We start from the raw sequence: 26,511 nt of genomic DNA, 5'->3' as shown, positions 1-26,511 counted from the left end.
CCTTTGTCCGTTCTAGTCAGTCTCACTGGCCGCTCTTTGCACATAGGTGTGTGCACGCATTGTAGCACTTTTCCTCCCTGCCTCGTCCATACCCGATCGGCAAGAGTTATTGCTGGATCATTCCTCGCCTTTCTCCATCACCCAAACAGGTTGTTGTTCATCCTGCTCCTCCTCTTCCTTGAGAGTTGTGTTGCCCTCATTCATTCGTCATCATTCCTCCGATAGCTCTTGCCTCACTCCACCTGGTCTGTCAGGTCTCCTCCAGCCTTCAGGTTGATCATATCAATGTGTTAGTTCAACTCTCCTGCCGTTCCTGCCCTTCATCACCACTCCCAATCAATCCTATTTCTTCCGGTCACCCTCCATCAATTCGTACATACGTTGGATGTGATCCTCTCTCTCCTTGCCCCATCCACATATGGCTGTTGGGAGTTATCACTGGATCGCTCCTTACTTGTTCCCTTCCTCCAATGTTGGCAGGAGGACGAGAGATGCCCAGCCAGTGAGGGGGAGAGGCACCCAGGCAGAAAGGCGGACTTGAGGCGGCCAGAGAAAGAGCCGCTCTGTTTCCTCTGCCGGGATGCTTTGGGGTGCAGGCTCCTGTGCTGGGCCCTGCAGAGGGCGAGTGGAGGTGCCCGGCCCGGATCCTGCAGTGCCCCGGCCGAGACGCGCCCCCAGGAGCGGAGCCACACCATCTCCTCTTCCGGGCGCTGCGGAGGGCGAACTGAGGTGCCCGGCCCGATCCTGCAGCGCCCCGAATGAGACGTGCCCCCAGGAGAGGAGATGCTTCGTCTCCTCTTCCGGGCACTGCAGAGGGTGAGCCAAGGTGCCCGGCCCAATCCTGCAGCACCCCGGCCGAGACACGCCCCTAGGAGCGTAGGCGCTTTGTCTCCTCTTCTGGGTGCTGCGGAGGGTGAGCCAAGGCGCCCGGCCCGATCCTGCAGCGCCCTGGCTGAGACACGCCCCCAGGAGCGGAGCCGCTTCGTCTCCTCTTCCAGGTGCTGCGGAGGGCAAGCTGAGGCGCCCGGCCCGATCTGCAGCGCCCCAGCCGAGACGCACCCCCAGGAGTGGAGCTGCTTCGACTTCCTCTTCCAGGCACTGCAGAGGGCAAGCCAAGGTGCCCAGCCCGATCCTGCAGAGCCCCAGCCGAGACGCACTCCCAGGAGTGGAGCCGCTTCATCTCCTCTTCCAGGCACTGCAGAGCCATAAGAGTGAAGCAGCAGCCACCCTCCTGCAATCTTGGGCAGTGCCCAGACTGGCTCCATTCCTCTGTCCTGGAGTTGCTTCTCCCCCTCCCCCACATGTTTCCAGCCTGGATCACATGCCACTGGCCTCCTTTTCCGCGGACCGTCCCTGACAGTGCCCCCATGAGCCCCATCCCCTTGCCCCCTGGGTCCCCAAACCTCATTATGCTCAGTCTCTTTGTGGAAAATATGTTGAAATCGATGGAGGGGTGCTTTGGGTCTCCCCCAAAGGACAGACGGACAGACCTTGAGAGAACTAACCAGCATTTTTTGCAAAAGCTAAATTTTGGATAGATATTTCAGGGATTTTGAACTCTATTTCTGGGCTTCATGGACATAGGAGAGTTGTTGGGAAAAATGGAGCAACTGGTTCCTTGTTTCCTATTTGGGAAAGCTGGATGTGTCTTGATTTCCCCCCCCCCTTGCAATGAGAGACTGGAAGGCAGCCCTGAAAATATCAGAATCTGATCAGAAATGAAGGCTGAGTAGTCCTTGTGGCTGCTAGACCAGCTTCTGAGTGATGGTGGATTGCTGATTTTTTCCTCCATCCATACATATAATTTCAATTGTATCAAAGAGGGCTGCTTTCTTGCTTTCTCTCCACAGATGCTATTATGTTGCTAAACCTACTCCAAACATCTGGACATGCAGCATCCTACTGAGCCAGCAGAGTGGATACCTAGTGTGCTCACAACTGCTTGTCTCACACAGTACCTGAGACTTTGAGCTTTCTGTCCAGTCTCATCCATATACCGTATATACTTGAGTATAAGCCGACTCAAGTATAAGCCGAGACCCCCATTTTCACCCCCCAAAACTGGAAAAAGTTCGTGACTCGAGTATAAGCCGATCCGCCGTTCTGCAAGCCTCCGCCGCCAGCAGAGGCTCGATCCGCCATTTTGCAAGCCTGAATACACAGGAATACCCTGTGTGGCCGCGGCTCTCGGGGAAACCCTGGCTGTCCGCTTCCTCGCTCCACGCTGCCATTCGGGGCCCGTGCATTCCCCGGGCAAATTGCGGCACCCAGCAGGCGAGGAAACACGCCCACTCCAGTCGCCCCCCCTTCCCTCAGGAGACGCGAAGCAAGTGACCGCCCGGAGCTTACCGAGGACTTGTGCGCGGCCGAGGCTTCGATGCTTCCAGGATCGCGTTCACCTCTCCCAAGCCGCCGCCATCCGGAGACCTGCTGACGTTTGGGGAGGTTTGGGGAGGTGCGCGCGCACCTCCCCAAACCTCCCCAAACTTCGGCAGGTCTCCGGACAGCGGTGGCTTGGGAGAGGTGCGCGCAATCCCGGAAGAACCAAAGTCTCGGCTGCGCACAAGTCCTCGGTAAGTTTTTTTTGTTGACTGGAGTATAAGCCGAAGTGGAATTTTTCAGCCCAAAAAGTGGGCTGAAAAATTCGGCTTATACTCAAGTATATACGGGTATATATCTGCAGGGAAGAAGACCTGTGTGCCAATATTTAAAGCCCCCCAAAATGGCCAAACGGAAAGTGGACTTTGAAAAAAGATGCTTTCAAAATAGGTGGGAGCCAGAGTACCTGTTTGTTGACATTGAAGATAAGGCTGTGTGCCTTGTTTGTGGAGCTACTGTGGCTGTATTTAAAGAATATAACTTGAGACAGCACTATGAGACGAAGCATCAGGACAAGTACAAAAACTTGAACATGGAGCAGAAAGCACAGAAGGTGGAAGAGTTGAAAAAGAGCCTGATGTCACGGCAGCATATGTTCAGAAAAGCAAAATCACAAAGTGAAGCTGCTGTGAAAGCTAGTTTTATAGTGGCAGAAGAGATAGCCAAATCAGCCCGGCCATTTACAGAGGGGGAGTTTTTGAAGCGCTGCATGATTAAAGTGTGCGAACTCATGTGTCCAGACCAAAAGCAAGCTTTTTCTAACATAAACCTAAGCAGAAATACTGTTGTTGATCGGATATGTGAGCTTGCCACTGATTTGCAAGGACAATTGGTTGAAAAGGGAAAAGAATTTATTGCTTATTCCCTTGCTGTGGATGAGAGCACTGATGTCTCTGACACAGCACAGCTGACAATCTTCATCCGTGGAGTGGACTCAGGTTTATGCATTACGGAGGAGCTTCTGGATATAAAATCACTGCATGACACTACCACGGGGAAGGACATATTTGAAGCAGTATCCAAAAGTATACATGACATGAAACTACCCTGGGACAAACTTATAGGACTCACAACAGATGGAGCACCTTCACTGTGCGGGGAAAAGAGTGGACTAGTAGGAAGGATGCAAGACAAAATAAAGAGTGAGAATTGCACAGGTGAGCTGACAGCATTCCGCTGCATTATACATCAAGAAACACTATGTGGCAAAGCCCTGAAAATGGACCATGTAATGCACACTGTAACAAAGACGGTTAACTTTATAAGAGCCAAAGGTTTAAATCACCGTCAATTTAAGAAATAAATTTTGAACTTGGTGATCTCGCTTATCACACAGAGGTGCGATGGCTAAGTTGAAGGAAAGTGCTCAATAGATTTTTTGAATTATGCATGGAAATTTGTCAGTTTATTGAAAGCAAAGGAAAAGACTGCACGGAATTGAAGGATGAAAAGTGGCTGTGTGAATTAGCATTTCTATGTGACATTACTAATTATCTCAGTGCACTAAACCTACAGCTTCAGGGATGGGACCGTGTGATCACAGACATGTACGATGCTGTGAAAGCTTTTCAAGTAAAGCTGCGACTGTGGGAGACTCACATGCAGCAAGGAAACTTGAGTCACTTTCCCAGTTGCCAAACAATAAAAAAACAGGTCTCCACCACTGCCTTCTCAAATGCTGAGTTTGCTGATAAACTGAGCACACTTCAAATGGAGTTTACACGTCACTTTGCTGATTTTGAAAAACAGAAAATCAGTTTTGGACTGCTCAGCAATCCATTTTCAGTTGAAGTGGACAGCGCTCCTGTAAATATCCAACTCCAATGTAATAGCACACTGAAGGGAAAGTACGATTCTGTAGGACCCGCACAGTTCACCAGGTTCATCCCTGAAACAATGCCCCAACTCCGCCTACAAGCTGCTCAAATGCTCTCCATGTTTGGGAGTACATACCTCTGTGAGCAACTTTTCTCCGTCATGAGGGTGAACAAAAGCGCACACAGAAGTCAGCTCATGGATGCACACCTCCACTCTATCCTGAGAGTATCCACCACTCAAAACCTATCCCCAAACATGGATGAACTTGTAGCCAGGAAAAGATGCCAAACATCCAGTTCGGACAAAATGGCATGAGAACTAAAACGTTTGTTTTTTTCTTTGTTTTAAATGTGTTTTTGCAGATTTATTTGAAATAAATAATTTATTTGTTCATATTTGAAAGTTTACTCCTTTTTGCCCCACTCTTAGACATAATACACTTCTGAACCAATATGATACAATAGTCCTACATGCAACTGGCCCTTTGAAGGCAACCATGATGCTTGATGTGGTGAAAGTTTCCAGAAAGCAGTTTCCTCCAACTTCTTCTGCCTTAAAAGATCTCTGGAGAGGAGCAGAAGGTGGCAGGGAAGCTGCATGAGGGAAGGCTGCTCCAACAAGCCAGCATCCTTACCATGCATAATTAGAAATGGGGATTCCCTTTCAAGAAAGGGCCAGCCTCCCTTATGAAGGACTGGGAAGTGCTGCTCCCCTGCCTCCTCTTGCTCTCCAGAGATCTGTCAAAGCAGAAGAAGGAAACTACACACACACACACACACACACACACACACTTCAAGCTTGGAGACTAGGAGGCTATCTACATCTGAGCTAACAAACTACCAATCATGCCTGGGCTTGGGAAGAAGGCCCTTTCCATCCTCTGTGGATAAAAGCCCCTAAACGTGGAATACAGTGTGTGTGCATGTGCACCTGCTTGGCTGCAGAAGTTTGGGGAGGTGAAGAGCTTGTGGGGCAATGAGATGTCTCCACATCAAATTAGCCGGTGCAACTTGTTCTCTCCTGACCCAGGTATCTCGAGTCAGCTGCGCTGAGTGAGCAGCATTGAGATGGCCACGCCCACCCGGCCACGGCCACTTGTCCACACCCACCTGGCCACACCCACCTGGCTCCCCGAGGACAACCATAATGCTGATGTGGCCCTCAGTGAAATTGAGTTTGACACCCCTGCTTTAGAAGAAAAAATATTAAAATCAATTAAGTTTTTAAGATACAGTTTTTCAGATTTGTAACAATAGTTAGTTTTGGATTGCCACCATAATGCAATTTAAACAGGGAGGTTGAGGACTGTACCAGGAGAAGAAATATTTCTAAGATAGGGTTATCATCTTGTTTCATGAATTTAGTATTTATTTATTTGTGCATCCAAAATGCTAGAATGCATACATTTTTTAAGTTTAAGAGTTTATTACCACTATGATGAGTCTTACATTCTCTAATCCAAGAAACACTAAAAGTGGGATCGTAGTCATTCCCCCCTAGATCCATTCTTCCAAGGAAACTGTGCCATCATGATTATAATCAATTTCTTCCTTCATCTCATGAAGAATCTGATTGAATTAAAAAAGTACATTTGATATAAATAATATATAAAAATTAATACTTGTTTCACATGAAAATAGAAGACAATATGTCACTAAATATCACTAAAATATTCTCATATTAAAATATCAGGAAGTACCTCTGTATAATCAAAATAAATCCAGTGATGTACATCATTACAACCTTAATGTTGTTTTAATGTACATCTTGAAAATGTGGCACTAAATAGATTGTATCATCCACAGGAGGGGGGAGTTCAACAGTGAAAGTTTAACAAGATTGCCAAATGTCACAAGATTTTATAGACAAGAATATGTGATACTGAAGCAAGAAAACTTATACTGCATGAGTTGGCATTCTCATGAAATTTCACTCTACGTGTAATGTGTACCTGTACCATCAAAACAAATTGCATGATGACACATTAAAAAAGTTTGTCTATCTCTGTTGTAGCAGTATTTATTTAAATATTATCTCTAAAATTAAAATAGATTTTTATTAGAAGAAATATGGTTTAAAAAACCTTTAAATGCTCTCAAAATATTTACAGTTTACAATATTTATATACTTAATGTTAACAGAGGAAAAGTAATTTTCCATTAAATTAAAGTGGGAATGTTGCCTTGATGCTACACCCAAATTCAACTTACATGCTGAAAAAATAAACTGTCGCGCTCCGCGGGCCCGACGCCCGCCAGCACCACGAGCGCGACACTTACCGGCGAGAGACTCCCCAGCACCTGTTTCCTCCAGCGCTGACGTCCTTGGCGGGGCCCGGGCCGCGGCAGCATCCCACCGGCTGCGATGGCGACGGCGGCCTGAGGAGGGTCGCTCGCCTCCACACGTTGGGGCCTCAGAAGCGCGCACATGCGCTGTGCGGCCCGACCTTTCCCTGCCGGCTACGGAAGCCTTGCAGGGTCCTGGGCCCGGCCTCGTCCTGCCGGCTACGGTGGCCTTGCAGGGCCATAAGACTAAACCAGCTGTAGCCTTAGCCCTCGGGTTGCTGACAGGCAAGACACACCGGCCTGGGGCTGGGGAGCTGGCGAAACGGGGAAGCAAAGCCGAGGCCTCACCGGCCCTGAGAACGGGGGAGTGAGCAGCCGGGCAGCGTTGAAGGTGCTGGTTCTGGGGGACGGGTGTGGGGGTGGCGTCTGGTGGCGATGGAGCGAGCATACGCGAGGGGACTCACCTGGGGGTGGAGGGTGCCGTGTGGCGGGACGCATCACGAAAGGAGGTGTCTGGGAGGTATCTGGGAGGCGTCTGGGAGGGGCGGGCATTAAATACGGATTGGGCAGTTATGGGTGCGGTCGGGTGGGCCGTGGGCGTGTACATGCAGCATGTATAAAATAGCGTTGGCGGCAGGTAGCAGCCAACGCTGGCTTTGTTCTTTTGTGGAGTTTGTTTGCTTTTGCTTAATAAACCGTTTCCTGAAGAACTCAGCATTCGTCCCGGTTGCTTGATTTTCCCTGCTCTCCGGACGAGGTTTGAGATAAACTGGATTGCACAATATGTAGCAAATACGTCTTTCTTAGTCTGTGATAGAGGCAAAAATGATTCAATAAATTTCATCCAAGGTGTTTTGCACGTAATCTGTGAGAATTCTCCATGGTAAATATATAACAGCATAAAAAAAATCTCTTTGTATTGTTTTTAAATGAAAAATTTACGACTTCCGGGTGGCAAGGCTCCGTTGATCGCGGCCGTTTCGGCCGTCAGCCCCGTTGTTTTCCGTGGAGCCACTAAAAACAGAGACGATCATCTGTTTGGCGGCTCGGAAACCCTCTCCTTGGGAGAAGAGGGGGGTGAACGTTTAGGTAGGGGTAGAGCTCCCCTAGACCACCAGAGCTTAAATTCTGGTGGTTGAAGGGTGTGAGCCCCCCAGAAGCCTGAATTTGCTCTGGACTCCAGGACTTCTCTGTTTCAAGGCTTTGGAGCAGAGCAGGACGCTGCAACCATCCCTGATTTCAATAATTAATTGTGGATTACCTGGATGCAGGCAGAGCTGTGCAGGAGAATACTGTAATAGCAAGTATTTGAACTTTAACTCTGAATACTTTGAGAGAAAAAGCAGCAAGCGGTGTGGAAAGTGAAAGTGCGTAATAGAAATTAACTGGGAGTTAAGATGGCTTCTAAACTAACTAAAGTTCCTAGAAGTGCTGGTGCTTCGCCAGTTGAGCAATCTTCGTTACAGGCTTTGATGCCTCCTCCTGTGGCATCCGCACCAGCATTAACAATAAAAGATTTACAAGATGCTTTACAAGATGCTTTAAAAACACAATCCCAACAAATGAAATAAGAGCAGACATTTTGGCTGCATTTCAAGGGCTTGCAGTTTGTATTGAGCATCTGGATGATTACGTGGAAGAGCTCAGTCAAAACAATATGAGATTAGATGCTAAAATGTTGGATGCTGAAAATGTGATGGAAAAGATTGATGATGATGTAGTAATGATACAATATAGGAATATGGAGTTTGCTGTGAGGATCAGAGGTTTGAAAGAAGATCCTAAGGAAGATTTGAAAGAATTATTGGCACAAGCCCTTGAACTGGTTTTGGAGCGTCCAGCAGAAGATATTATGGGGGATATAGACAAAATATTTCGTGTTAATTCTTGGATTGCAAGAAAATTGGAGAAATGAAGGGAACGTTTAATGCAAAAATGGGCATGATAAAGGACCAAAATGGCAGGGATCTAACAGAGGCAGAAGAGATTAAGAAGAGGTGGCAAAATTACACAGAACTATACAAGAATGAGCTTAACATCACTGACAATCACAATGAGGTGGTCACTGACCTTGAGCTAGACATCCTAGAATGTGAAGTGAAGTGGGCCTTAGAAAAGCTGAGGAACAACAAAGCTAGTGGAGGTGACAGTATTCCAGCTGAGCTATTCAAAATCTTAAAAGACGATGCAGTAAAAGTGCTACACTCAATTTGCCAGCAAATTTGGAAAACTCAACAGTGGCCACAGGATTGGAAAAGATCAGTTTACATTCCAATTCCAAAGAAAGGCAGTGCCAAAGAATGTTCAAACTATCGTACCATTGCACTCATTTCTCATGCTAGTAAAGTTATGCTTAAAATTCTACAAGCTAGACTCCAGCAGTATGTGGATCGAGAACTACCAGAAGTACAGGCAGGATTTCGAAGAGGCAGAGGAACTAGAGATCAAATTGCCAACATACGCTGGATCATGGAGAAAGCTAGAGAGTTCCAGAAAAACTTCTACTTCTGCTTCATTGACTATGCTAAAACCTTTGATTGTGAGGATCATAACAAACTGTGGCAAGTCCTTAAAGAGATGGGCATACCAGACCATCTTATTTGTCTCTTGAGAAATCTATATGTGGGCCAAGAAGCAACAGTGAGAACTGGACACGGAACCACTGATTGGTTCAAAATTCGGAAAGGAGTCCGGCAAAGCTGTATACTGTCACCTTGCCTATTTAACTTATATGCAGAGCACATCATGAGAAAGGCAGGGCTAGATGAATCAAAAGTTGGAATTAAGATTGCCGGAAGAAACATTAACAACCTAAGATATGCAGATGATACCACTCTAATGGCAGAAAGTGAAGAGGAGCTAAAGAGCCTCTTGTTGCAAGTGAAGAAGGAGAGTGCAAAACTTGGGTTGAAACTTAACATTAAGAAAACCAAGATCATGGCATCTGGCCCTCTCAATTCCTGGCAAATAGATGGGGAAGAAATGGAGGTAGTGACAGATTTTATTTTCCTGGGCTCCAAGATCACTGCAGATGGGGACTGTAGCCAAGAAATTAAAAGACGCTTGCTCCTTGGGAGGAAAGCCATGGCAAATCTAGACAGCACACTAAAAAGCAGAGACATCACCCTGTCAACAAAAGTGCGTATAGTCAAGGCTATGGTCTTCCCAGTTGCAATGTATGGCAGTGAAAGTTGGACCATAAAAAAGGCTGAGCGCCAAAGAATTGAAGCCTTTGAACTATGGTGCTGGAGAAGATTCCTGCGAGTTCCTTGGATTGCAAGGCGATCAAACCGGTCAGTCCTAGAGGAGATCAACCCTGACTGCTCTTTAGAAGGCCAGACCCTGAAGCTAAAACTCAAATACTTTGGCCACCTAATGAGAAGGAAGGACTCACTGGAGAAGAGCCTAATGCTGGGAAAGATTGAGGGCAAGAGAAGAAGGGGACGACAGAGAATGAGGTGGCTGGACGGAATCACTGAAGCAGTAGGCGTGAGCTAAAATGGACTCCAGAAGATGGTAGAGGACAGGAAGGCCTGGAGGAACATTGTCCATAGGGTCGCGATGGGTCGGACACGACTTCGCAACTAACAACAACAACAACATTAAGGTATGCTCTGTTGCGAGTTTGGAAAAAATATCGACATAAGTTAAATGTCTTGGGTCTTGCTCTGGTTCCTGTATGGGGAATCCTGGGGAATATAATTTGGGCTATTGAAGTCTCAATAAAGACTTGGTGTGAGCATGTGTGAGTAGGACAGGACACTCTCTGTTATCTGATCATAGGCAGCATCTTTTCACCCAGTCTCTTAATCTCATTTCCAAATGTCACTTTAAAAGTAAAAATAGAAAATTTATTTTTTTAAATATTTTTTGCCATGCTTGTTCTTTTTATTTCCTCATTCAGAAGTTTGTTTTTTTTTAATGAATTAAATTAAAGTTGTAAAAGTAGAAACTGCATATATAACTTCCTGTTTCACACACAATATGATGTATATTCTCTGGAATTGCAGTTTAAGGCAATAGAAAAATACAATAAATAAGGCAATAAAAATATAATAAATACTTAATATTGTTCTGTTGCGAAGTAGATTTTTTGGAACACCAGCTGGGAATAGGCAATAGAATATAAATTTATGCTTGGAAGCCTACTTAAATAAAATATGTATATTGATGTTATACTAATCAGTATAAAAATAAAAAATAAAATGTTAAGTACTTCAGAAAGTGATTAATATTAGGACCCTATCTTTTTTTAACCATCGCATCATGGTTCCAGACTAATTTGCTTTTTCATCTTGCTGAACTTAATGGAACCAATTAATAGAAGTTTCTAATTACAATATTATGAGATCCCCAGAGATCCCCTAACACTTACACAGTTAATTTTTAGGTGTTAATCAAAGGCAATCTAATATTTAGATTTTTTAAATCCTCTTTGTAGATGCTTTCATCTGGTTTATTTCTGTAATAGTTCTGTGCTGTTTGCTTTAGTGTGACTGTTTTGATTGCTGCTTTTATCTGATGTTTTGTTATGCTGTTTTGCTTTTAATGAGTTTTGAATTTTAACTCATCTTTTTGTTGTAGATGGCAATATGGTCTATAAACTTAAAAATAATTTGTTATGCATCAACAGTGTTGTTAATTTAAGTTGGAACTAAAGGCATTTCTGTGCAGCAGCCTAAGCTACGTATATCCCAGGCTGCTCCTGGCTTTTATTAAAGGTGACTTTAGATTAGACATTTAAATTGCTTTGAAACTGTAAACTAAAAAAAAAGATTACAAAAAAAAAAGTTCAGAGATGCAAGCCACCCAGCAGCCGAGGGCAATGATCACCCAAAGGGAAAGGAGTGTAGGAAGTCATAATTGCAGCTCTGTTTTCAGTAAATTAGAATGGAACACTTGAAATTGTTCACACTGAGGAGCTTAAAATGGCAGACAAACATTATTTTTTTTAATCCAGATGGAAAACACTGGTAACGTTTAGCTAAAAGTGGGAAGAATACAGAATTGTTCCTGTTCTCTGGAACAGGGGGATAACATTCTAGCAGTGTTAAACAAAACATGCAAACAGTATAACTATTTCCCCAATTCAACTCAGAACTACATATTATTAAACTATTTATTGTATTTCCAGGGTATACATCCTAACTCATTATTTCAGTATTGATTGTCTGGTCCTGTGATTAAGACATTAGGCTAGAAACTGGGACAGTGTGAGTTCAAGTCCTACTTTAGGCATGACTAACTGGCTGGGTGACTTTGGGTGAGACATTATCTCAGCCCAACTCACTTCACAGAGCTGTTGTGGTGGGGAAAATAAGAAGAGGAAGGAGTATTAGTTATGTTTGTCACCTTGAATTATTTATAAGAATAATCAAAGTAGGATAATAAATAAATATTAAAGAATGTTTTAATTAATAAAATTACCAAACTGTCCAGGTAGCCGCTTCCATCTGTGTCATACAAGCGAAACATAACTAAAGAGAAATAATATATTAAAATCATTTTGTGGTAAAGAATTAAAACCATATTTCTAACATAAGTAATATAGAAACTACTACATTAGAAATAAATTCTGAGAAATAAACACATATTGTTTTTCCATTCATCACCACTTTGTAGTAATGTGGAGATTCAGCCTTGAAGATCTAGACTTTGATTTTAATTTGAGATAGGATTGGAAAAATACATGTACATAAAATTTATTTTTAGTCTTCAGGAATATATTAAAATTATTTAATTAGTCATTAAATAGCAAATTCCAAGTTGGTAAAATCTCCAGTATTTCAAAGGAAGAGAATGGATTATTACAACCAGCTAACAAATTCTTTCTCATAGAATACACCACTTTGTCATAAAAGTGTACGTGTATATATTAATATATTAAAATTAATATGTTAAAATTATTTAATTAGTAATTAAATAGCAAATTCCAAGCTGGTAAGATGTCCAGTATTTCAAAGGAAGAGAATGGATTATTACAACCAGCTAACAAATTGTTTCTCATAGAATACACCACTTTGTCATAAAAGTGTACGTGTATCTATACAATATCTAAACAGGATGATCATGAAAAGAAATAATGTCTGTATTATTTTGCTCACATATTAGCTGCACCTAATATTCACCAACTCATATAATTTATTCCTTAATATATAGATGAGAAAAATCTGGTTTGCATAAGCCAATCTTAATATAAAAATAGGAAAATATTTTCCTTTGAAATTAATCTTAAGATTTATATATTACATATTTGTATTAAAGATACTGGATTATTATTCTGCTCAGAAAATATACTGTTTGAGATCTTATCTCTCAACTTGCAATGGAACTAAATATCCAGCCTAAGGTCTATATCTTAGCATACATAATTGTAAATATTGTATGTTGCTGCTTTAATGTACAATGATGTCTTAGAAAACTCATGCATTTCTGAACTTAGTTTATCAGCCATATCTTATTACTGTTGCTCAGTTGTTCTGAGCCAATGAACTACATTTGTCAATAACTCAACAATGCATCATGACATCTTCTGTAGACCGCTTTTTTATTGCTTTGGATTTTTCTAAATTTCAGAGTCTTCACCAAAGATTCTTAGTTCTATCTTAGTTGTCCAAAATAGCTTCTTTGTTAATACTTTGAGGAAGCTGTATGAATATATTTCAAGTATTGAATAATTTGTTCTTGCTGTTGAAGGCAAGAACAACAATTTTCTCCAGCATCAGAGTTCAAAGACATCAATCTTTCTTTATGCAGCCTTTCAAATAAGCCAATACTCACAACCATATATTATGACTGGGGTACTATGCCCTTGGCAAGATCTAACTTTTTTAGTGATGTAATTTATCTATACTTCAATATGGAATTTAGACAAAACTAGTAGTGTTATGCATTGTAACTTCAGAATATAATGAATGGATGCAATTTTTGTAGCGTTATACATTTAAAATTTTAATGGATTTAATGGGAAAGAGATGTAGACATTCATATTATAAATGGGAACACCATACTGCTTAGTATTTCATGGATAAAGATGATGGATTAAAGACCTGATTTTCTTGTTTGTGATTTTATTATGGTTGTGGGCTAGCCAGGTTAGTGTTTAACAAGATGAGAAGCCATATAAAACTTTTAATAATAAATAAATCAACAAATAGTTGATTAAGTTCAAATATTAAACACATTCATGGATTTATGTTTGCTCTGTCATAATAAAAAATGCTGGTCTGTATAATTCACTTTTTCTCTTTTAAACAGTATATGAAATTCTGAAATACCAGTAACATAATATTTTTATAAGTTTTCTTAGGGATTTTATTTGGACTGTTTCCATTTTACTGTGTGGAAATGAAGCTGCATCAGCATGCAGGAAAAGGAGTGGCAGAACCTGGAGGAATGCCCATGTTCTGCCATTCCTTCATCCAATGCAGTGTTATATAATCAATAACCCAGGTGTCATAATTGTACCTGTGCATGATCAGACATTGATGACTCTGCACAGGTACATTTCAAAAACAACTGAAACAAGTTAATATTTCAGATTTAAGTTTTTTGGTAAAATAATGAAAATATACGTTTCAGAATATTTCTACACTCTAAAATAATAACAAATATTAATTACAATGGCCATTTTCTTATGTCTACTAAATCAAGGCCATTTCAGAATACTGAGGAAAATTTTGCTAGTTCACATTAGTCACTGACAAATTTCACAAAAACGTTTTGTACTATCAAACATTCTTGACAATCAATAGAGGCATGTAAGCTATTTGACAGTCAAAGCTGCACAGAAATTACATACAATAAATTTATTCCTTGAAAAAATGTTATGCCTTAAGGATACAACTTAATAATCTAGAAGACAGATCCAATGAACTCAGTGGAATTGACTTCTGAACATTTATATTAATTAATTAACTTCTACAGTCCTGCAACTAAACCAGTGAAATACCTGGCTTATAATTCTAAAATTATATTCTCTCAAATATCTAAAACATATTGTAATTGTCAGTTATGATGATTAAATACATATATGAATGAACTGAAGGCAATTGGAAAGAAACAACAAGGTCTTGTTTTGCATGAAATACATACATTCTAGTTTGTCTTCAGGTCTCCCTCTTTCAAGAAGGGAAAGATAACAAACAATATCTTTCAGATGGATTATTTCTGGTATATGCATTGTGGAAAGATGTTGAGGACATGTAGTTATGCTTTTAGCAATTTGCAAATCTGAAATAATGTTCATATGTTTACTTGTATAACAAGAAACAAAATATTTTAAACATCTCACCTGCCTTTATTTCTGATACCATATATAGATCACTTCTTTGTGTCCGTACCAATTGAGAAAATGGGCATCATTTTGCACAAAGGATAGTCCAAGGTGATAAATTAGGCTATTTATTTTTAAATCAAATTTATATAGCAACCCATTTTACCAAAAGTGATTTGGGGCAATGCACAATATTCAGATAAAACAATAATTGTAAACAAAACAAATATATTATATAAAAGACCAAATTACCGTAATAAATTAATAAATTAATAAATATCATAAAAAACAAGGATACAAACCATAGGGGGGAAAAGGAAATAAGAATAACAAGGCAGCCATTAAGCAAGTTTCTGGAGGTCTCGGGGTCGATCTCTGCCCACCCGCCAACACCGACTGTGAATGTTCCAGAAGGTAGGAGGAAAACCACTGAAAAACAGTGCCTCCCACTCCCAACCTCCTGAGACGCCGCAGTAAGATACCATGGTCGATGGTATCAAAAGCCGCTGAGAGGTCTAATAGGACTAGGACAGAGGAACAACCCCAGAGATCATTCGTCAGAGCGACCAATGCCGTCTCCGTGCTGTGTCCGGGCCTGAAACCCGATTGTTACGGGTCTAGATAATCAGCATCTTCCAGGAACAGAGGAAGTAGATGCGCCACTACGCTCTCAACAACCTTCGCAAGAAAGCGAAGGTTGGAGACCGGGCAAAAGTTGTTTAAAACAGCTGGGTCCAGGACAGGCTTTTTGAGGAGGGGTCTCAGCACCGCTTCTTTCAAGGCAGCGGGAGAACTGCCCTCTTTCAATGAAGCAGTTATCACTGCATGGATCCAGCTTCGTGTCCCATTCCGAGCCGCATAAAACAGCCAGGAGGGGCACGGGTCCAATAAGGACGTAGTGGAGCTCAGTTTCTTCATGATCTTGTCTACCTCGTCCAGAGTCACAGGATCGAACTCTTCCCAGATAACATCAACAAGACTGTCCATGTTCTCATTGTCAGATTCTGCCCAGTCGGAATCCAAACCGGTCCGGATCCGAGCGATTTTGTCCAGCAGATGTTGGCTAAATTCCTCGGCATGACCCTGTAAGGGATCCTCCTTCACCTCTTGATTAAGGAGGGAGCAGGTCACCCTAAACAGGGCAGTCGGGCAATTATCTGCGGACGCAATAAGGGTAACAAAGTAATTAGACCTTGCCCTCCTCAACACCGCGAGATAAGACCTTGTAAAGGACCTTAGTTGCAATCGGTTGGATTCGGATCGGCTAGATCTCCAACAGCTCTCTAGGCCCCGTCTCCGACATTTCATCTCCCGGAGCTCCGTAGAAAACCATGGAGCCCACTGGGATCTGCATCGGGTCAGGGGCCGCATGGGTACAACTCGGTCGAGTGCTTCCATGGCTGCCTTTTCCCAGGCTTCAACCATGGCATCAGCCGAGCTATGAGCAAAGGAGGCACGTGGGGACCCAAGCACTGTTTGGAACCGCTCAGGGTCCATTAGCCATCTGGGGCGGTACCATCTCATTGGTTCAGTAACCCCACAACGGGGAGTGGCAAAATGGAAGGTCAGCTGCAGGAGATGATGATCAGTCCATGACAGGGGCGTAACAATAGGGGAACCCCCACCCAGATCATCTAACCACTGTCCAGATAGGAAAATCAAATCGAGTGTGTGACCCCCCCCACATGAGTCGGGCCCTGGATTACCTGCATCAGGTCCATGGCCATCATGGAAGCCATGAACTCCCAAGCTAACTCAGATGATCCCCCCAGGGATGGTAGGTTGAAGTCACCCAACATCATAAATTTGGGGAACTCAACCACCAGTCCTGAGAGGATGACAAGAAGCTCAGGCAGGGCTGCCGCTACACAAGTAGGTGAAAGGTACACCAGTAGCAAGCCCAACTGAGTCTTCGGGCCACATCTTATGAGGAGAGACTCACACCCGGCTATTTGGACAACAGTGGCCTCCCGCAGATATAGGTTCTCCCTCACCGCTACTGCCACTCCCCCGCCTCTTCCCTGAGCCCGAGGCCTGTTTAGCACCCAGAAACCTGGTGGGCAAAGATCCACCAAAGGGACACCACCCTCTGGCCCTAACCAGGTCTCCGTAATGCAAGCCAGATCCACATATTCTCCCTCAACTAAATCCCGGATGAGAGGAGCTTTATTAACTATGGACCTGGCGTTAAGATATACAAGCCTGAGCTGAGGTGGTTGTTTATCTTCGCTCCTGGAACCACGGGCTGAAACCAGAGGGTCAGAGCACATCACTGCTTGAAGATAGCGGGGACGCACTCCCGGATGTTGATGCGGCCCTCTGTTCGTACACCTAATGCCATTCCCTAACTTTGGGCCAGTCACCCTCTCTCATTTCAATTCTTGTGGTGGGGGAAAGTACAGGTATGTTCATTGCCTTGTTTATATAAATATTTATATAAATAATAAAGGTTGGGCTATAAATTAAATTAAATAAACTGTGAATATCCAAATAATATGTCTTATCCTCCCTTTCTCTTAGTTTCAAATCTCCCTCCCCTTCTGGTTTGTTTGTTGTTGTTTTTTAACTGGTTTGTATATGTTTCTCTGAGACTGAATTGACTGCACTTTCTTCCCCATATACAGTTCCAGCATTTGTCATTTCTACATTCCATGTCATTATTGCTTCTTTACGCTGCTGATCATCTCCACTACAAAACTGTTTGTTTTCTTTTGCTCTTTACTTAATACTCTTTATGCCACTCAATTATTAATGTCTTCTGCACACAAGATTGCTTCTTCTTCATTTTTCAGCGATGTTTTCAGCCATATCCCTGAATATGGCAGGAATTACTCAATTTATCAACATACAGAGGTACAGAGAATATTTGTCAACCCCACAGGCACAACCAAAACACAGTACAAAGAATGTACATCTTTGAATATTAATCATATGCTTCCTTCATTTGATATATTTTGGAAAAAAACCTGCAGTAAATATCAACTCTACTTTATTTTTTCTTTATCTTCACTATCTTTGTTTACTGTCAACTTTCATTATACCTACAGATGTCATGCAACAACAAAAAAAGAGGTGACATTATGTTGTGTAAGGGTTATTAGTCATCAATATCTAAATATGAAAAAAGAAAATATAAAATAAATCTACAGAAAGTAATAGCATTAATCAAGTATATCAGCTAACATATATACCAGATATACTTACTTGTTTATGAATATCTTGCTTCTGGAGTGCAGGAAAAGAAAGGAAATATTTTTGTATAATTTACTCAGACTCATTCTTACAACCAGCCTTTTTTGCTGAAATTTTGATTTGATTACTAAATAGATTAGAAAGAAATCTCACAATCAAAAAGTTTCCAATATTAATAAAATTGCAAAGAATTGGTGTTAGCATATAACCATAGCAACCAAAAATATCAGTTTAGATGCTCAATTTAGATACCATATAATTTCACATCTTTATTTGACTCCAAATTGTTCAGTCTTGGATAAAGTTCTATTAGGCAGTTAAATTTTCTTCCATAGAATGGCCATGCACCAAGATATTTATTTTTGTTTATTATTTTTATTTTATTTTAAACATTTATATAGCCATCCAACTAACTCTAGGTGGCTTCCAATCAAAAGCTACAACAACATATAAAATTATACTAACAGTACAAAACTAAAAAGATTGAAGAATTAAAAACACAAAGTTCTGATACCAGGTCAATCTTCTAACACACAATTATCCAATCTTATTCCAGCACTGGGGTGCCAGGTCTTCTAAGCTTAATGGAAGGCTAAGAACACAGAAATTTGCTAAACTTTAGGGGACAACTGTTTCATAGGGCAGGGATTTTTATTTTAATTAAAGTAAAAGGTACACCTCCTCGTTTCTATTAGATCAGGAGTGTCAAACTCACAATGTCATGTGACGTGTCGCTATGTATTGCGACTTTTTTTATTGCCAACAATGGGGTGAGTGCAGTTTCAGCATGAGGCATCTGGCCCATGGGCTGGCAGTTTGACATCCCTGTATTAAATGATAATACTTACGAAAAGGAACAAGGAACATGCTCATTGCTCACCCTACCTGGTCTAGAAGGATGGGTAAATGTCCTTAGCGAAAAGTATCTCTCAGATATGTCAATAATATTCTTAATATTTTAACAATAATATTTCATTGGACCAAGAATTAATAAATGTACAGGTGTTTGATTAAAATAGATCAGGGTTAAAACCATCTGCAGGGAAGTATTAATATGTTCTAGCTATGTATATAATGTATATAATGATTGCAAAGGGCACAAAAATAATGGAGTGAATTTCTAGCAACAAATATAATGTAAGAAAATAGGTAAGAAAGACAAGTTACCCCTTCAGGATTATATTTTGCTAGCACACCATTGCCATGGAATTCTTTTATAACATCCTTAATTTTCTTTGTTGAATCTGTAAAACTAGTGTTGGAAGTCTTTTACTTTTTGAAATAAGCTGGCTTTCTAAACAAATAGCATTTATGTTTTGGCTCCATGACAAATAATTCAATATACTATTTTCACCAGAACACTGTCTACTTTACCCCAATTGTAATAAAGCCTGTCAGAAATCTCATTAATTATATTAACTAGGCTATTGGAATATAGCAAGTTTTAATTTGTAATTGCAATTTACTTAATAAATACTAACAAAATGCAAGACACTCCATTCCAAAATTACCATATTAAAACTTTCTTCTTTAGCAACTAGTTGGATTTTGAAAGGGCATGAAGTTAAATCTGAGAATATTTTTAATATTTAAGAAGTTGAATTCTACATATGCAATTAATTCAAAATCTACACACAAACAAAGCGTTCTGATCCACCCAGATGACTCAACCCTGTTTGAAGTTGGGAAAGCACTTTTTAAAAACATGCACTTGCCTTTCGTAACCTTTTCTAATAAATCCTTCCTATAATAATCATATATGCTAATTCAAAGATTGTTATTTTAATTAAAGTAGAAGTAGAGCGTGAAGAAATTCATATTTCTTTTATCAGGGAAACATTCACAAATATAAAACATGATTTTTGAGTAATGAATTGTTTTTATTTCATTAGAATGAATATGAAACAGCTCTGCAAAATGCTTAGTGGATATTACAAAACACTAGGACCAATTCTTCAAAATTCTTGCCCACTATCCCTGACACAAATCTGCCAATTATTGTATCTAAGTAAAATGCAGTATATGAAAGCACATCTAAATGCTCATGGAAAATCTGTTCAGATTAATGTTCCCAAGAGTTTCTACCATGCAATACAATAGTGGTCCCCAACATTTCTGGCACCATGGAAAACAATTTTTACATGGTCCGGGGGAAGGGGGGATGGTTTCCAACACAACCTAGATCCTGCACATGTGCAGATGAAGCTTCACTCACTCAACCACCACTTACATTTGAAAACCCACCTAATTAGTTTATCTTCACTCTTAAATAAATGAAAAAGTATTTGTTAAGTCTAAGAATTTAAAGAATTTGAAATAAAGGGCAAAAGGTTTTTCCTTTAGTCAGGATATGGACCAGTCCAGGGGTTGTGGATCAGGGGTTGGGGACCCCTGCAATATAACAGCAGTATGAGAAAGTAATTGTATGCATCAGTCATAGATTATTACCCCAACAACAAATATATTGTATATGTCTAGCACAGAAATATACATTTTTATAACAATTGTTATAACTTTCAATTGTTCATATTTGTATATTGTAATTTTTACACATATAGGTGAAGATATATATTTATTTATTTTATTAGATTTATATACCACCCTTTCCCGAAGGACTCAGGACGGTTTACAGGGTATTTAAAAACCAAACCAATACAAAATACAAAAGTTAAAAAACAATTAAAAAGATTAATTATCCCTAAAAATAAAAACCCCAGTTAAAAATTCTCAGCCTGGGCCGGAGAGCTCAAAGAGCCAGGTCTTCAGGTCCCGGCGGAATGAACGAAGGTCAGGGGCAGTCCTAAGCTCCACAGGCAGCTGGTTCCACAGGGCAGGCACACCCACAGAGAAGGCCCTCCCCCTGGGTGTTATATATTGTTATATATTGTATGATTTGAGAAGCTGCGAAAGAATTATTAAATTAGAGGAAAAAACAAATTTATATATCATTCATTCAGTGAATTTTTTTTTATGGCTGTAATATTATTTAGCCTTCTTGTTATCTTCTTTACTCCTCCCTTTTATTGGGATGATGATGATGATGATGATGATGATGATGATGATGATGATGATAATGATGACGATGATAATTATCATTATTCTGTTGCTTTGCATGTACCCTGAGAGCTTCTGCACCAGAAACAAATCTCTTGTGTGTCTAATTGCAGGGTGTCAAACTGCCGGCCCATGGGCCAGATGCGTCATGGCGAAACGGCCCCCACCCCATTGCTGGCAAGGAAAAAAAGTCATGATACGTCCCATAATATTGCAGGTTTGACACCCCCGGTCTAATCACATATTCATTTTAATGTTTCTTAAATGCATAAATATGTCATAATGATTGATGGCATCAGTATAGTTATACCATTATCAATATCATTTAGAAATTTGTGCCATTGCACATAGTCTAATATACCAAGATTTATTAAATAAGGTATTATGTAGTGACAGAAGCTTTTCAACAATCATAGATGTTCTAGGTTTTCAGATTTATCTATGGTTCAAGAAATCATTCTTGGAGGAGGGTTACTTACATGTAAGTAGAGTATATAACAATAATGCTCTAAAATATATAATATAGTACACTATTCAGTTGCCAAACTAGAAGAACATACCATGATTAATATTCAATTATTGTAAAGTTCCTTAAACTTAAAAACTATATTCTTTTCAAAGCAAAAAAGTCAAGGCATTTAAAATGGAATAATTAGCAATAATATGATTATTTACCAATTTTATTGTGCATTATTCATAATTGTTGTTGTTGTTGTTGTTAGCTGCGAAGTCGTGTCCGACCCATCGCGACCCTATGGGCAACATTCCTCCAGGCCTTCCTGTCCTCTACCATCTTCTGGAGTCCATTTAAGCTCACGCCTACTGCTTCAGTGACTCCATCCAGCCACCTCATTCTCTGTCGTCCCCTTCTTCTATTGCCCTCGATCTTCCCCAGCATTAGGCTCTTCTCCAGGGAGTCCTTCCTTCTCATTAGGTGGCCAAAGTACTTGAGTTTTAGCTTCAGGATCTGGCCTTCTAAAGAGCAGTCAGGATTGATCTCCTCTAGGACTGACCGGTTTGATCGCCTTGCAGTCCAAGGGACTCGCAGGAGTCTTCTCCAGCACCACAGTTCAAAGGCCTCAATTCTTTGGCGCTCAGCCTTTCTTATGGTCCAACTTTCACTACCATACATTGCAACTGGAAAGACCATAGCCTTGACTATACGCACTTTTGTTGACAGGGTGATGTCTCTGCTTTTTAGTGTGCTGTCTAGATTTGCCATGGCTTTCCTCCCCAGGAGCAAGCGTCTTTTAATTTCTTTGCTACAGTCCCCATCTGCAGTGATCTTGGAGCCCAGGAAAATAAAATCTGTCACTACCTCCATTTCTTCCCCATCTATTTGCCAGGAATTGAGAGGGCCAGATGCCATGATCTTGGTTTTCTTAATGTTAAGTTTCAACCCAAGTTTTGCACTCTCCTTCTTCACCTGCAACAAGAGGCTCTTTAGTTCTTCTTCACTTTCTGCCATTAGAGTGGTATCATCTGCGTATCTTAGGTTGTTGATATTTCTTCCGGCAATATTCATAATTACTTCATCATTTTGAATGCCTTGATTTTTCTGTTTTGAAAAGAGAATATAGCACATAGATTTTAAGTGAAATGTAGCCTCTAGACTTCTTTTCTTTTCTATTACTTTTTGTAAGTTTATAATATAAGTTTGATAAGTTTATAATTCATTATGAAATTATGGAAATATAAATGTACTTACATTCTGCATATTTTTGAAGCTGAGAAAACTCCGAAGGACTCAGGTTAGCCCACTCCTCCTGGTTCATCATGACATTAAAATGCAGTTTTATATTCCAAACAGTTGTAGTGTTGCAATTTCAATTGGTGGCTATGAAGATACCCCAACTTTTCAATCTAGTTTCTATACAAATCAGGTAGTCAAGAAGAAAAATATTATAAGTTTTTAGAACTATTGTATTGGTATTAAAAAAGTAATATGCCAATATATTAATTATATTGATATTCATCTATTAGGTTGGACTTTCTGAACTATGTGAAACTTAATCACATGCATACTCATCCTTGTATGCATAAATATATTATTAATATATATCTATACTTTTATAAAGAGATCTTATTTTTATTTACTATATTTTTATATTGCTAGGTTTTATAGGGCCCATTGATACTGCATAGTACAGTATCAAAAATCAGAACACATTACAATAAGTCAATAAATGTAATAACAACATGTAGCAATAATAAAATTAGAACTATTATAAATACCCATCCAAGGAAAAGATGCCAACACAGAATATTCTTCTAAATAGTTCTGTTTCCAAGATTTCCAAAAGAGGCATGGTGAACTAAGCATATCTCCAACAAAGCTGAGGCAACAACCTTGGCAAAGACTGAAGTGGACAAGGAGAGGATGGGAACTTACTGATGTTTGCTCTATATGGCTGCTTCTCGTGAGGAGACCGTAGGACAGTGGACTCCCACAGGTGTGAGTACTGGAAGATGAATGGATCGATGCATTCTGATGGAGCCTTTTAAAAGAGGCTTTGCTAACCTCAATTTCTAATCAATTTTGAAAATTGCCTATTTAACTACCATACTTTTCACAGAATTTCAACTGCTCAGAGCTGCTGGGAAGTGATACATTCTGTGAGTTTTGGAAGGGCTGCACCAGGGGAGTGGCTAGGGCTCTGATTGGTTTGCATTGTATTTGAACTGCATTTGGGGCCCTGATTGGATCTCCATCGCTTTTCAGCAGAATTTCAACTGCTCAGAGCTGCTGGGAAGTGGTACATTCTGTAAGTTTTGGAAAGGCTGCACCAAAAAAGTAGTGTCCCGTGCGCCTAACGGCACACAAATTATATAACTAAAAATCAAAAACAGCAGTGGTACATTCAGGGCAAGTGCATCTGAGATTCGTTGTATCTCAGCATGTCTGGCTTAGTTCAGTGCAACACTTGTTTTGCAGCTGTCTTTCTCAGTACCCTTTTCAAACTTGGAAACTGTCCTATCTGTAAACAAATCACTAGTCTACAAGGACAGATTATTTATCTAGGGTCTGTAATCTGTCCTCTTCAGGCAGAAATTAGGTGTCCAGTTCAGCCCTTCTACCCTATTGAGCCTCCGTGCTATCAGCCTCCTCTACCACAAAGATCCTGCAGGAGAAGGGCAGTGTGGACAACCATGGGATCTGGCAGGGTGAGATCTGTGAACCATAAACAAAAAGCTTTCACTGTGTCTTTGCACAACAGATACAGTGCCCTTTCTGACCTTAATAGGGACATTAAGGAAACAGGTAAAGGTATCCGTGATAATAACTCAAATAAGCAGGGGATTGTGGTCCAAGATGAAAAACTTGTTTTCGACAGGGAGAAGTGTGAATCTGGTATTACACACCAGTCATGCAAGAACAGAAAGGCATCCAAAAAGAGAAGCCACCTTCTAGTTGGTGATTCAGTTATAAGGGATGTAAATTTAGGAAAGGACACAGAGGTTTTGAAAGAGGTCAGGTGTCTTCCAGGTGCTACTGCCAGTAGGGACAAGAAGCATATTTCTAAAATAATCAAGCATGCCAGCAAGGACTGTGATGTGGAGGCTATTGTACATCTTGGCACTAACAATCTGTCCCAAAAAGATGTACTCTCTGTGCAGAATGATTTCCAGAGCTTGGGGCAGGAACTTAGCAGAATAGGCTGTAGGCTTACTTTTTCAGAGGTTTTACCAGTGTATAAGGAGCAAAATGGAAAAGGCCAGCGTATAGCAGAATTTAAGATGTGGCTAAAGCAGTGGTGTAAAGGAGAAGGCTTTGGTTATATTAGTTACAATGTCTGTAGCTGGTCCAATGAAAAAATGTATAAAAGAGATGGTCTGCATCCATCCAAGAAAGGGACTGAGTTACTTGGCAATAAATTCACAGCTTTTCTGGAGGAACATTTAAACTAAACAATGGGAACAGTGAGTTCATTGATACAGAACATCACTGTCCTGGCAATCTAAGAAAATAGTGGAAGCCAGGCACCACACAAGTTATGCAGCAAGTAAACACAGGGTCAGTCATAAAGGACTCAAATGTCTATACACTAATGCACAGAGTATGAACAGTAAGCAGGATGAACTAGAAATTCAGGTAAATGAGAGCGGATATGATATTGTTGCCATTACGGAAACATGGTGGGACGAAACCTACAAATGGAACACACAGCTAGAGGGATTTAAACTATTTAAAAGAAACAGACTAAACAAAAGAGGAGGTGGAGTTGCTCTCTACATAAGAAATAACTTTATCTCTACAGAAATAGAGCACAACAATGATGAAAACTGTAAACTTGAATGCATTTGGGTCAATATAAAAGGGGGGAAAATGACATTGCCATAGGTGTATATTATAGGCCGCCCAACCAAGCAGAGGAAATAGATGAACTTTTTGCTAGTCAGCTAACTAAGGTATGTAAGAAGCACATCACAATAGTAATGGGGGACTTTAATTACCCTGATATCAAGTGGGAGACAAACTCTGCACCAAGTGGAAGATCAAACAGATTCCTGATAAACCTAGCAGACAACTTTCTCTCCCAAAAAGTAGAGAAGGGAACTAGGGGATTAGCCACATTGGATTTAATTCTCACAAACAGAGATGAAATGATAGAAAATGTTGAAGCCACAGGAACCTTGGGGGGAAGTGATCATGCAATATTGGAATTCAACATTCTGGAAGCACAAGCAATAGAACACAGCCAAACTAGAGCCTTGGACTTTAAAAGAGCTATTTTCAATAAACTTAGAGAGACCGTGGGAAGAATTCCATGGATGAGAATCCTAAAGGGGAAAACAACTCAAGAAGCTTGGGAAATTTTGAAAAGTGAGATAATAAAGGCCCAGTCTAGTACAATACCAACAAAGAAGAAAAATAACAGCTCTCAAAAGAAACCAGCATGGCTGCATAAAGAACTCTCTGATAAATTGAAAGATAAAAAGTACAAGTATAAGAATTGGAAAGAGGGGCACATAACTAAGTCAGAATATCAGCAAATAGCCCGTGCCTGCAAAGATGAAGTGAGGAAAGCTAAGGCTCAAAATGAACTTAGGCTTGCGACCAAAGTAAAAAATAACAAAAAATGCTTCTTTCAACATATAAAAAAGAAGAAAAAAGTTAAGGAAATGATTGGTCCATTAGTGGGGGAAAGTGGCAAGAAGGTGACAAGCAATAGGGAGAAAGCAGAACTATTTAACTTGTGTTTTGCATCTGTCTTTACACAAAGGGAAAAAACAGTCCAACCTACCAAAACCAGTTCCATAAAAAACAGAATAGAAATGCAAGTTAAGATAGGCAAGAAAATGGTAAGTGAACACCTGTCCAGCCTAGACGAGTTCAAATCACCAGGACCAGATGGATTACACCCCAAAGTTCTCAAGGAACTGGCAGACGTGATCTCAAAACCATTGAACTATATTTTTCAAAGATACTAGAGCACTGGGGAACTACCAGAGGACTGGAAGAGAGCTGATGTAGTTCCCATCTTCAAAAAAGGGAAAAAATAGACC

The 26,511-nt window shown here is 40.6% G+C and overlaps 1 protein-coding gene across 1 annotated transcript in view; it reads right to left on the bottom strand.

Moving 5' to 3' along the window:
• The window catches only part of DGKB (diacylglycerol kinase beta), a gene marked incomplete at both ends in the record, with an annotated part of 339,119 nt that extends 316,338 nt beyond the window's left edge, over positions 1 to 22,781 (bottom strand). The window contains 7 exon segments of the mRNA XM_083379029.1: positions 5,646 to 5,693; positions 5,697 to 5,765; positions 11,910 to 11,959; positions 14,577 to 14,714; positions 18,835 to 18,898; positions 19,117 to 19,193; positions 22,712 to 22,781. Coding sequence (XP_083235155.1) covers positions 5,646 to 5,693; positions 5,697 to 5,765; positions 11,910 to 11,959; positions 14,577 to 14,714; positions 18,835 to 18,898; positions 19,117 to 19,193; positions 22,712 to 22,781 — 516 coding nt within the window.
• Positions 22,782 to 26,511: the final 3,730 nt, after the last annotated feature.

This window comes from Vipera ursinii (genome assembly GCF_947247035.1).
Source record: "Vipera ursinii genome assembly, chromosome: Z".
Lineage (NCBI taxonomy): Eukaryota > Metazoa > Chordata > Lepidosauria > Squamata > Viperidae > Vipera > Vipera ursinii.
The sequence above is the reverse complement of the archived record's forward strand: the minus strand, read 5'-3'. Positions and strand labels throughout refer to the sequence as shown.